General features: G+C 50.4%; 4 protein-coding genes across 4 annotated transcripts; all 4 read left to right on the top strand.

Moving 5' to 3' along the window:
* Nucleotides 1-1902: 1902 nt before the first annotated feature.
* Nucleotides 1903-3229, top strand: PFICI_01521 (Phospho-2-dehydro-3-deoxyheptonate aldolase; the record flags this gene model as incomplete). The annotated part of the gene is made up of 4 exons (XM_007830102.1): nt 1903-1908; nt 1972-2026; nt 2107-3009; nt 3075-3229. The coding sequence occupies 4 exons, from the start codon at nt 1903-1905 to the stop codon at nt 3227-3229; spliced, it is 1119 nt and encodes a 372-aa protein (XP_007828293.1).
* A 1827-nt stretch (nt 3230-5056) lies between these two features.
* On the top strand, nt 5057-6389 carry PFICI_01520 (Cytochrome c1; the record flags this gene model as incomplete). Its single annotated transcript, XM_007830101.1, has 4 exons — nt 5057-5131; nt 5279-5436; nt 5587-5649; nt 5714-6389. 4 exons carry the CDS (start codon nt 5057-5059, stop codon nt 6387-6389), a joined length of 972 nt encoding a protein of 323 aa, XP_007828292.1.
* A 1188-nt stretch (nt 6390-7577) lies between these two features.
* On the top strand, nt 7578-10146 carry PFICI_01519 (uncharacterized protein; the record flags this gene model as incomplete). The annotated part of the gene is made up of 2 exons (XM_007830100.1): nt 7578-8135; nt 8209-10146. 2 exons carry the CDS (start codon nt 7578-7580, stop codon nt 10144-10146), a joined length of 2496 nt encoding a protein of 831 aa, XP_007828291.1.
* A 491-nt stretch (nt 10147-10637) lies between these two features.
* PFICI_01518 (uncharacterized protein) lies at nt 10638-10808 on the top strand (the record flags this gene model as incomplete). Its single annotated transcript, XM_007830099.1, has 1 exon — nt 10638-10808. The coding sequence occupies one exon, from the start codon at nt 10638-10640 to the stop codon at nt 10806-10808; it is 171 nt and encodes a 56-aa protein (XP_007828290.1).
* Nucleotides 10809-12891: the final 2083 nt, after the last annotated feature.

Below are 12891 nucleotides of genomic sequence, written 5' to 3'. Positions count from 1 at the left end.
ATTAATGTCAGTGGTGACTGATTGTTGAGCCCAAAGATAGAGTGGACCTTGATTTATTAGGATCCTCCTATTGACATGTACAAATGGCTCTCTAAAGTTGTGTATCATCAGTCTTATTTTCTCTGGCATTCGTCCAGCGGCTGACGCATTGAGGTTCAGCACTATCTTCGTGTCTCAGTTGGTCCAGAAGTTTTGGGACCAACACTTGACACAGGATATCCAATCAGCTCAATTTTAATCAATCCGTACAGTTCTATATCGAAATAATCCCCAAATCCGAAGAAGAACTGCATACCCAGCCCATGCTCTTGGTTTTTAGAGCGACTCCATTATACTGTCTCCCGAGGCCCACCAACGAGGCTGTCATCTTCAAGGATGATCCCATGATCATTGATATGCGGCCCTGAATGACAAGACCAATGTTAGGCATGATCAACGAGGCTAGACGACGTCCACGGGAGAGAAGAAAAGATCACAATGCCTATATTCCAATATCTAGTAAGGGAATGGAAGAGTGGATAGTTCGTCGCATCTGTCACCGTGGGTGCATTTATACATTTATCCAGTTGAGGGCCGACGGCTAAATTCCAGTCAGAAGCCAAAACCGGTAGACAGTCCCATATGACTTGGCGGCATACAAGTGTACATTTACTAATATTTGAGGCAACCAAAATTGTGAGTTTACCATCCCGTGCCTCATGCTGCTGGCGACTCGAATACTGGGGGTGCGAATCTAGACATGAAGGAGGTATCTGGCTCATCAAACCAGATAAAAGCATTTACACATTGTGTATGCTTGAAATTTTGTTAGAATCCCTACATACTTGGGCAAATTTGATTGCGTTGAGATTCTGAGGCCGAGGCTGAGGACAAGAATCAGTTGTTGAGCCTGATAACTACACGTATCGTCGTGCAATGCGAAACGTTTGTGTTGGTACTTGGCAATGAGAAAATAAGGCAGAGATCAAATCAATGTTGGCTCAGGAATTTTACCTAGTGAGGAGTAATGAAAGCACTCCAGAGTCGACTTTCTCAACTGACTTGATTCTTGCATGAAATATGTGCTGCACCTACACTATATGATGGGAGTGTGGAAATACACCAAGACGCCAGTGGCCAAGAGAAGGAAGTGTGCAAGTCGAGCACCGATATCTCCGTGAGATCCTCTTTTTCACGTGATAGTTCATCTCCGGTGGAGTTGTCAATACGATGCCTCTTATTGGATGCGCGGGTATGCACGTTGTATACGATCATAGTAGGATCACAATGGCCATATTGAGTATGCAGCATTACAAACCCTGCAACATGCAGAACATTGGCGGGGTTGAAGCTTCTAGATCAATTGAGTGTGAGAGGGACTCTGGGAGGGATTCTGAACGCAATGAGCAGTCTCTCGCATTTTCAGGTCGGCGTCTAGATGTGTCGTTATGAATTGATTGTTCGACCCAGACAATTTCATAATGGAAATCTTGCAAGCAGATGGCATATTGACATGATATTCCTGGGTGAATTACACAAGTCGTAAAATCAATCCAACGCTTCTGATTGAGCAAGCAGTAAAGTTGGAGTATAATAGATCAACGTCTCCTGCAAGGAATCGATTACGGGAACTTTGTGGGCTTCCAAATCAACAAAGAAACTGAATGCAGAGACGTTGTGGTGGAGATTGGGACTAGGCGGCCAACCCCGCCATAAATAGTAGATCACCCCTCCACTACAGCGGGTGTGTGACGCAAGGGCAAGAACCAAAAATTATTCTACCAACGGGTAATTGCCAAGCTGAAAAAAAAACTTCATTATTTTTTACCACAATCATTGTTGTTAGGTCAATTGATTCGCGGCAGCATCTCTTCGTTCTTGCTTCCAATTGAGATCTCGGGTAGACTGAACAACTCAAAAATCATGTCGGTAAGTTGGACTCTATACTCCCATTCAACCCTAGAAATTGCCCCTCTGACTCACATCGCGCAGTTCTTCATAGAGAACAAGAACGCGGGCAACAAGGCCGACAGCGAAGATTGGAGAAGTATGTCGACTCTTATGCATTCTCGTCGCATTTTGCCTCTCTACCGACGACAAAACTAATCAGACCTTCCTTGTTGCCAGTTCGTGGCTACAATCCTCTCTGCGCCCCCGACCTGCTTCAACATGAAGTCCCCCAAACAGAGACCAGCAAAAAGACCGTCCTCGAGTCGCGTGAGGAGGTTGCTGCAGTCGTGAACGGCACCGACCCCAAGAACCGCCTTCTCGTCATCATTGGACCATGCTCGATCCACGATCCGGCCTCGGCTCTCGAGTACTGCGACATGCTGCTCAAGGAGAAGGAGAAGTACAAGGACGAGCTGCTCATCGTGATGCGCGCCTACCTGGAGAAGCCCCGAACGACCGTTGGCTGGAAGGGCCTGATCAACGACCCCGACATTGACAACAGCTTCAGAATCAACAAGGGACTGCGCCTGTCGCGACAGCTCTTTGTCGACCTGACCGACAAGGGCATGCCCATTGCCTCGGAGATGCTCGATACCATCTCTCCTCAGTACCTTGCCGATCTGCTGTCGGCCGGCGCCGTAGGCGCAAGAACCACCGAGAGTCAGCTGCACCGAGAACTTGCCAGCGGTCTGTCTTTCCCCGTTGGTTTCAAGAACGGAACAGACGGCACGCTGGGAGTGGCCATTGACGCCATTGGCGCCGTCAGGCACCCCCACCATTTCTTGTCTGTGACCAAGCCTGGTATCGTGGCCGTCGTCGGAACCGTTGGCAATGATGACTGCTTTGTCATCCTGCGCGGTGGAACCAAGGGCACCAACTACGATGCCAAGTCGGTCGCTGAGGCCAAGGCGGCCCTGGCCAAGAACGGTGTGAAGGAGAGACTCATGGTTGACTGCAGTCACGGCAACTCGCTGAAGAACCACAAGAACCAGCCAAAGGTTGCAGCAGAGTTGGCGGACCAGATCAGCAAGGGCGAAAACGCCATCATGGGCGTCATGATTGAGAGCAACATCAATGAGGGTAAGTCGGCTCCTTTTCCTAGCTTAATACACGAGGTCATTTCCCGGTTTCTCACAAGGTTGCAGGTAACCAAAAGGTGCCGGCCGAGGGCAAGTCTGGCCTCAAGTACGGTGTCAGCATCACCGATGCTTGCATTTCGTGGCAAGATACCGAGGATGTCCTCAAGAACCTGGCAGATGCCGTCAAGCAGAGACAAAAGTTGGCAAATGGCCAACAGTAAGCGAATCATTGTTTATGCTCTCCCTACACGTTCTGCGATGCTAGCATGGCCTGGATTTTTTTTATGTCTTTTTGTTAATACGGTTACAAAAATGGGGTCTCGAGAAGAAAAATATACATGGTAATTTTAAGCTCAATTTACGAGTCTATTCTTCATGCAGAAATCTACAACTCTGCACCTGTTGTGAGGCAACAAGTCCAGAACAAGGCCACGAGGTCAAGTGAAACGTCGACGTTACATGAGATACGATTGAAGTCTGCTCAAAGGTATACAAACTCACTGTCCATTGAGTAGTTTCAAGTTACTAAGCTCTATGAACCCATTATACGGGTAACAAATATGTGCTGCGGCTTCAACTTCTGACAGCAACATCGAAACATTTAATAAGATATCTGAGTGTCTGGTGAATACAAAATCGCTCACGTTTTCCAAAAGGTATTTATTGTGATCGGAGTCTATCTCGACCGGCGTTGATACTCCAGGAATAGTCACGTTTGTCTGCAACATAACGGCGTAAGAATTGGCATTGGAAGCAGCATTCGTCGCCCGCTCGCGTCAGGACGGCAAAAGGCGACGCCCTTCTCTCATGTGGATGCACCACTTTCGTACCTGGGCAGGTACGACAGCGGGTGCGATTGGGCCCCAGGATTGAAGCCCACCAGGTGCGTTGGTGTCGCCACTGTGGTCCTCAAGAAGCGGCTTTTCTTCAGCAAGCCGGTGAGATTTCAGTGAGGTTGGCGAGCTGGTGATTGATCTCCAAGTCGTTTCAAGAGGCCGAACGTCGAGGGACTGGCGTAGAGCTGTTCCTGGAGGAGCGGCGATGTGCAGATCAGGTCATGAAGCAATGACTGGTACGTTGTACCGATGCCAGCAATGACCGCGGGTCCAAATTGAGTAGTACAAGCTCTAGCAGTTCAGGAGTTCTCAAGACAGTCCGAATTGGCAATGATGCCGAAGCCAGGCTGTAGTGGTTGGAAGCTGCTGGTTGTTGAACACCTGCAGCCGCGGTATATAATTTGAAGCGAAGCAGCATTCATGGTTCAGTATTGACTCTGCCTCACTTCTCTTTACACCTGATAATGCTTGGGTACATAGGTACATCCGAGAGTTGTTGAAGCTATTGAAGCTGTTGCCACTGGACAAGACTAGAAGAGCCATGCCAATTGAGTTCAAACACGTAAATTGTGGTGTAATAGAAACAAGTATTGGATAAAAAATTGCACAGTCCATTTAACGCAAGCTATACTATAGGAAAGGACTCAAAGAAAGACACCATTTTGATACTGATAGCAACGCCACCAATCGTCAGTTGTAGCTGGCTGCTGGACAACGCAATATCCCGTAAATCGGCCCAAGTGGGGACAGCACTTAGTCGCAGCAATGAGACAGGTGAAGTATTGGGATGCTCCAAAATGTGAATGAGAATATGATCCCGTGATGCAATAAAAGGATTGATTGAGATGCAAACAACTGCAAGATGAATCATCGACGCATCCGAGGTTGGCCTAGACAGGCCATTGGTGGTGTTGAGGGTGTCGTTCTTGGCGTCCTTCTTCCTGCATCGAACCAGTCAATCAATTCATCGGCAGAACCAGGAAAGCCGCAGGTCACGTGGCTAGTGTGAGTCCACTTCCAGACCGTCATCTCTCCAATCAGCGATCGGGTTTTTCCATTATTCTTGCCGGGGGCCTCAGTGAGCTGTTTTTACTCGTAGTTTTCAAATCTACGTTAGACGATTCCCGACCTCACGACCACGAGTCTGCCGACCCATTGACCCGTCAACACAGCTTGCCGCGCTTCGCACGACTGAAGAGCAGCTCGCCCATCATGTTGGCAAGATCCTGCCTGCGCTCGACGCGCATTCTCAGCGGTGCCCGGAATGGCGCCTCCAGCTTCGCCAAGGTACGACCGAGAAATGACCATCATCCCAGCCGAATTGAAGGGGGAAAGACCTTGCCTCGGCCGTCGAGGGCCGCCGCCAGCATCTCAATGGCAATCTCTGGGACCTCGTTTCATCGAAAAATGTACTGACTTGACGCTTCTCTTCAGCGATCCGCCTCGACATCGAGCTCCTCCGCCTCTGCCGAGACCCCGACCCGCCTGAACTTCGCCGCCGCTGCTTCGACCGCCGTGGCCATTGGTTCCGTGGCGTGGTACTACCACCTCTACGGACCTACCGCACATGCCATGACGCCTGCTGAGGAAGGGTGAGTCCAAAAACAAGAGACACGGCCGCGATGGAGATTGGGGATTGAGACGGCGCTCGCGACGCGTGACGACGTCCTGCCTCTCTTCATCTCAGCTCGCATCATCCAAAACTGCGTTTGCGAGACCTGTATGCTGATTCATCAATCCAGTCTGCACCCCACACAGTACCCCTGGGTTCACGAGCAATGGACCAAGACCTTTGACCACCAAGCGTAAGTGCAGATACCGACGACTTCATGGCCGCCGAGTTTCGGTAAACTGATAAATGTGCTTCAGTCTCCGCCGTGGTTTCCAGGTCTACCAGGAAGTTTGCGCTGCCTGCCACTCGCTCAGCCGTGTCCCCTACCGAACTCTCGTCGGTACTATCCTGACTGTCGACGAGGCAAAGGAGCTGGCCGAGCAGAACGAGTACGACACTGAGCCCAACGATGAGGGTGAGATTGAGAAGCGACCTGGAAAGCTTTCCGACTACATTCCTGCTCCCTACAAGAACGACGAGGCTGCCCGAGCTGCCAACAACGGTGCTCTGCCCCCGGATCTGAGCTTGATCGTCAAGGGTCGCCACGGTGGCTGCAACTACATCTTCAGCTTGTTGACTGGTTACCCCGAGGAGCCCCCGGCTGGTGCTCAGGTCCAGTCTGGCCTCAACTTCAACCCCTACTTCCCCGGTACCGGTATTGCCATGGCCCGTGTTCTGTACGATGGCCTGGTTGAGTACGAGGACGAGACTCCTGCTTCGACTTCGCAAATGGCCAAGGATGTCACCGAATTCCTCAACTGGGCCGCCGAGCCCGAGATGGACGACCGTAAGAAGATGGGTGTAAAGGTGCTGACCGTCACCGCGGTCCTTACTGCTCTCAGCATCTGGGTGAAGCGATACAAGTGGTCTCCGATCAAGTCGAGGAAGACTGTGTACGACCCTCCCAAGGCTGGCAGAAACATGCGCCTCTAGACGAAACGAAATCCTGTATGTAATACTAGACTCCCCAAAGGGCTCCTTTGTTTTGAAGCAAAAGACTTGATGCGAGGGGAGCAGACGGGGGATAGTGACTTTAGAGTGTAAATCAAGTTCCTTATTTCTATTGATTTTGTTTGCACATGTCATTTTTGCTCTAAAGTAAATAGAAGAACGCCTGGCAACAGTCACCTCTTGCTCTCGTTTTTCCTGAATTCTAAACATGTACCTTTTGCTTCTGTGTACGGCCAAGCCCTTGTGCGCATCCTTTTCTGAGCATGAAGCATTCTTCCACATCTCGGCTGGCGAAGACGAGAATCCAAGTATACAGCCTTGAATTAAGTTCGCTTTTTGAGTTTGGCATGAATATCATGACATGAGGTCATCGAAGTGATGTGCATCCAAGCTACTTGCTACCCATCATCATCTGTTAGACATTCCAGGGTGCAGATCTCTCCATTTTCAGGTCACTCGCAAGACTGCCATTTGACCTTTGCAGACTTTACCAATGATCCCAAATTGTTGGCATATATCTAAGAAAATCTCTCATCGCGTTTTGTAAACAAGCATTGCCCCCATTCATGAGCTTTGCCGCCAATAGGTCAGTGCAACGTGGAATGGGGCCAAGTGGGAATATACCATTTTTACGTTGGCGGGCGAGGATCCAATCCAATCCACTTGCACCCAATTTTGCACTTGGGTCTCAGAGTCCAAAATTTTCCCACCAGCGGGCCGACCTACCCCAGAGATCCCCCCAAGTTTTGTTTCTTGTACACGCACCTCATCCTCAACCTGCACCAAAAGAAAAATTTTGCATATAATGTGTAATGTTGTTCTATTGCTTGATTAATTATTCTGAATCTGTTTCAAGTCTGAGTTGGTCTGATTTTGGCTCTTCATTGTATGCTGTTCCAAAGCTGACAGCATGAGAAACGGCCCTAGCTGACAGAAGTCATCATTGCTTCCGTGAGTGCGTATGAAGGAAGGTCCAACAACCAAGGGCAATTTGACGGTTTTGTGCTTTTGGAAAATCCGCCATTTTCTATTCTTCCGAGCTACCTGAGGGCTCAGATGGGCTTTTTCGACTCGAAACAACAACGAGTCGCCTATGCCCAACCCAATCCAAAAAAGATTTACAGAAAAGTGATGGACTGGCTGGAGAAAACCAATCATCCGTCATCTAGCATGGTAACAACAGAAGAAGACGAGGAGCAGGAGAACCACAATCGCAGCAAGACCAAGTCAGACCTGGCCGAGGATTTTATGCTGGGCTGGGAGACGGACAACGACCTCGAAAGACTCCATTTGGGACTATTGGCCGCCAACGGCAAGCACGACGACAAGTGCGAGGATCTCCGGCGCATGAGCCTCTTGCGCGGTGTCGAAGTGTGGGATATGATGGTTTCGTGCGCGCGGAGCCGGAGGGACTCGCTGGCCAACCCGTCGTCCATGGAGGGTCAGGACGTGTTGACGCAAATGGGCAAACTGATGCAACTCGGCACGCCAGAAGAAAAGGCGGCGGCCTTGGATCTGCAGAAGGTTGACCCTCTGGCACAAGGAAAGGTGGCACATCAGGGGAATCAGAAAAGTCACCAGCAGCAAGGGCAGCAGCAGCAGCAGCAGCAAAAGAAGAGAAAGAGGAATAAGCAGAAGAAGAGTCAACAAAATCAGCAGCAGCAGCAACAACAACAACAACAACAACAACAGAAGCAAGGCCAAAAACGAACTGCCGAGTCCCAAGAGGTTGCAGGGGAAAATAGGCCCAAGAAAAAGCGAAGGCCTCGGAAACCAAAAAAATGAATCTCATTTCTTCGAGAAGCCTTCGCCACCCGCTGCCGCTACAGCAAACGCTCAGGGTGGTGTCACACCTGACCCCAGCATCAATGCCAAGACTGATGGCGATGCTGAGGGCGTGGAGACAGTAGCCCATCGTGCGGCCAAAGCAGCCGAGAAGAAAGCCGAGAAAAAGAAGAACAGGTCTCTTAAGCGGAAGCTGAAGAGGGAGTCTGCCAAGATTATGCCGCAGACCCCAGAGTCAGTAGCACCCGTTCTCCAGGAGGCTTCTGTCTGGTATACGAGCAATGGCAACAAGACTCTCGAGGCGATTACCGCTCAGATTTCTGAACATGAAGAGCATGTTGATGAGAAAAACGAGGGCCATTTAAAAAGCCAGCCACTCGTAAGCGGCCAGGAGTCTACGAGTGGTGAAATGTGCCTGAGCAACCAAATCCAACAGGAACCAGAAATCAACGAGCAAGAACAAGAACCTTTAAATATTGAGCTACCAATGCTCGATATGGAAGATGAGCCAGCAGCTGAAGCACCAGCAAGCGAAGGGCAAGAAGTCGAAGAAGCGGATGAGTCTGTTGGTCAAACAACGAACAGCCCAGAAAAAACAGAACCCCAAACATCAGATCAAGAGCTTCCAGATGGAAAACAAGCAGACCAAGAACTGGTAAACGAAATAGAAAACGAGCCAGTGGATGAATCGATGAATGAAACACCATCAGATGGAACACCAGGAAACGAGGATGGAGCTCATGAAAACGAAGAGGAAGCTCATGAAAACGAAGAAGGGGCACATGAACAAGTCAACGAAACACCAGCAAAGGGGACATCAGCGGCGAGAACTACGAGATTGGATGGAAAGATTCCGCAGTCTGCGGCTCCAGCTAGGATATACGAATTACGATCATCCACGAGAACACCCTTGAGAACGCCTGGCTCTGCAGGTACAATTCGTCAGAGAGATCGTGCCGCCACAGATCCTACCCAAGGCAGACGCCAAAGCCTCCGGCTAGCAGCAAAGACTCCTAGCAAAGTTCCTCTTTCGGAAAGTACACCCGTTCGAGTAGATTCTTCCATCATAGAACGCGCCGAAGGGAGGCGCCAGAGCCTTCGCGTCGCCTCCCAGACTCCAAGTCAGGAACGAATCTCCACGTCAAAGTACTTTGCAACACCAAATGCCAGCCCCCTCAAGCCAAAGAGTCCACGTCCACCTCGTGGTACAGTCTCGGCGCTGCCATTCCCGACCCTTTCCGCCCCACGGTTCGGGCTCATTCAGGAAGAGCTGGCCAGCGATCCCTTTCGCCTCCTGATAGCCATCACCTTCCTCGTCAGGACGCCCGGTAGAATCTCGGTGCCCGTTTTTTACGAATTGATGGAGAAGTACCCAACTCCGCACGCGCTACTCGTCGCCGGCCCTGATGAGATTGCATCCATGATCAAACACCTTGGCTTGTCGGTCGTGCGGACTGCACAGATTCAGAAATACGCCCGCATCTGGATCAAGAGCCCGCCGAGCCGCGAGACCCGGTACGGTGTCAAGAACTACCCCGTACCTGGTGACGGCTCAGACGTCCGCGCCGGAGAGCAGCTGCCGGCGGAGAGCGAGGATCCTAGGGCCTCGGCGTGGGAGATTGGCCACATGACGCAAGGGCCGTACGCCATTGACAGCTGGCGCATCTTTTGTCGTGACGTGCTGCTCGGCCGCGCCGAGGACTGGAAGGGCAAGGGCCGGGAGCCCGAGTTCCAGCCCGAGTGGATGAGAGTCATGCCGGCAGATAAGGAGCTGAGGGCATACCTGCGCTGGATGTGGATGCAAGAGGGATGGGATTGGGATCCCAACACGGGCGACAAGAAGCCTCTGTCTGAGGAACTGAGAGATGCTGTTGATGAAGGCCGTGTCCAGTGGGACAATACTGGATCGCTGCAAATTGTGGAAGTTGGTGATGAGATTGTTGTGGCGGGTTGAAGTCCTGGGGCCTCAGGGGTATACCAAAGTGGGATTCATAGTCGGAAGTGTGGTGGCTTATAAGCGAGCATGACTATAAAGCGATGCATTCTTTGGTGGGCTAAAAAAAACATAGAGCATAGTGTTTTTCAGATTGTATATCACGAGCAAACGGTCAAAAAAGCATCTTGGACTAGATAGATAGGAGCATTTTATTCTTTAGACAACAATGATATTCTTCATATGCGTCCCATTTATTGTTTGTCTTCAACATGAGCTTCACCATCCTCAACCTCCTCATACTCCAATTCTCCCCTACTCTCCCCTCTCATGATCCTCTCGACCTCGGCCCGGGTCCGGGCTTCATGGAGGTCATCCAGCTGGACTGAGGCGCTCTGCCAGGCGGCAATGAGAAACATTTGCCGATGCAGGCTGTCGCGCCAGTACGGGGCGCGGAGCTGGGCGCGGGACATGTGACCGCCAAAGCCGGCGAGGGGGAAATTGTAGGCCAGATGCAGCTGCAGGAGACGAGGGTTCTCGCGCAGGGCCACGAGCGCCTGGGCCAGCGACAGGCGGTGGTACGCGATCAAGGCGCCGACAAAGCCCACGCAGGAGCCCACCAGGAAGCCCGCCGAGCCCGAGCCCGTCAGGAGGCCGAGGGTCGCGGCGAGGGAGACGCCTAGGATGGCCTTGGGGGTATTCCCGGTTCCTGTTAGTTGTGATATGCCAAGGGAATTGGTGTATAGAGAATATTTGATAAGGAGGGATGGAGAATATTTGTTGCTCCAGAGTCTACATACAGCTGTTGAAGATGCTACCATCAATGACCGGAACATGTGTAACCCCCGGCCACTGGGATTACAAAGTAAGAAGCTGGATCATAGTCAGGTGTCTCGTTCCCCTTTGCTCTCACCTTGGTGTGCCCCAACTTCCAATCGCTCGGAGCAGCTGTGTGACGCCGTTGACGCCAGTTTGTTCTTGTTCAGTCTAAGCGGACATGGCTGCATCGTCAGAGATTCAGTCTCGGCAGGGTGGCATCGTAGAAATACATGCTTACGCTTGACATGATGATGGTGATATTCGAGTGTCCTTCTCATAGAGAGAAAATGCAATGCTCGTATCTTTGTGAGTGGCAGGTCAAGCTCATTGCTTGCGAATTGTGGATTTGTTTGGATGAAGTTATGTGAGTGTCGAGGCTCAAATGGAGCCGCGCCGTACGCTAAAAACATTGCTTGATATTGTACTTTATGGTCTCAAGCCCGTCAAGAGTGCAATGTATCGGCTTGGAGATCCCAATGCTGGTTCTTTATTTGACGACTTATAATGAAACAACATTGGACATCAAGCATCTCGATCCTGGGGCAGAACAATGCCAAGAGAGTCTTACTTGTAAAACAGGAATACATGTCATGAAATGTACATGCTTAGGCACCATCTTTAGCAAATGTCCAAGAAATCGTACTCTGTACCTTATTTCATCATTTGCACTGGCTCAAGGTAGCACAGCACGGTCCAAAGCTTAACCCGCTGCCAATGCTTTGGCACAAATAATACAAGCATAATATGAGTGAACGGCTTCGTGGCTATGACTAAGTGGTTACGGATTAATAAGAACAAATCACTACATAGATCAATTGACCCCAATATGTTATTTAATGTATTATATTGATAATAATAGCTACCGTCATGGCCCATTCATATATGGGCTATAGGTTGCAGATCATGACATGTTTGTACTATCTCGTGCTTATATGGGGGGGTCTATTCTACCACTTCCAGATTGAGGCAGTATGCAACAAGATTTTGCAGATTTCCCAACCAGTCTAGGTTTGCACCATATGAGCGATGACTCGACGCTATGCATCAGCAGTTCAAATAAAGCGGGCAAAAAGACGTAACCACTGACGGACATTCGAGCCTTGGTTCCATGTTTTTTCTGGACATTGCATCTAACCTAAGTGAATAGCCCCTCCATAACAGCGTGCCGCTTGGCTTTTTTTTTTTACCCCGCGGGTTCCCATCCGTTTTTAGTCAGGCGACCTACATACATTACCTGGGGGGGAGGTAAATTTGTTGCGCAATATGTATGTACGCTGTAACCCCCCTCCCCTACATCATACATACCCACAAGTCAGATAGATACATGCAACTGCAAGAGTCAAGTTCGGGTAAGGTGGTCAATTCTCTCGTTTCGACCCCCAATTAAAAATGCCTGCAAATATACCTTGCCTATAAAGATAGCACGGCTCCCTCCGGCTCCGGGTACATGGGGTTTAGTTCCAGCTACCAACTCAGTACAACAATAAACGCCCCATTCACTTTTGCTTGCTCGCCCGACTGCCCAAGCAGCGAACGTCTCATCCTGGCGTCACTGGCGTTGAGAAGGGGCTGTTGTATACGAGAACAATATTAAACGTGACGGGGTAGACATACTGCATCATCACCTTGCCCACCACAAATCATCCATAAAACCTCCCCATTGCGCCGCCATGGGTTCCATCGACCCCGCCACCAGAAGCGTGAGCTGCGACGAGACAGAAGATGAGTTCAGGATCCTGATTACTGGCTTCGGGGTATGTTTAAAGGTTTTCTACCAGATCATTTGGCTTATATCGCATGCTCGCGTGCCCCCCTCGAGACACACACTTTGTCTTCCGATTGCTGTGCCCCTGCGGCGCCACCCGCTCAAGGCTCCCCTTGTTCCAATTGCCGTGGCAATTCCATCTGGGCTGGAGAGAGGGTTTACTTTTTCCTCTCTCTCTCTCT

Source organism: Pestalotiopsis fici (assembly GCF_000516985.1).
Source record: "Pestalotiopsis fici W106-1 unplaced genomic scaffold PFICI_Scf_1, whole genome shotgun sequence".
NCBI lineage: Eukaryota > Fungi > Ascomycota > Sordariomycetes > Amphisphaeriales > Sporocadaceae > Pestalotiopsis > Pestalotiopsis fici.
The sequence above is the reverse complement of the archived record's forward strand: the minus strand, read 5'-3'. Positions and strand labels throughout refer to the sequence as shown.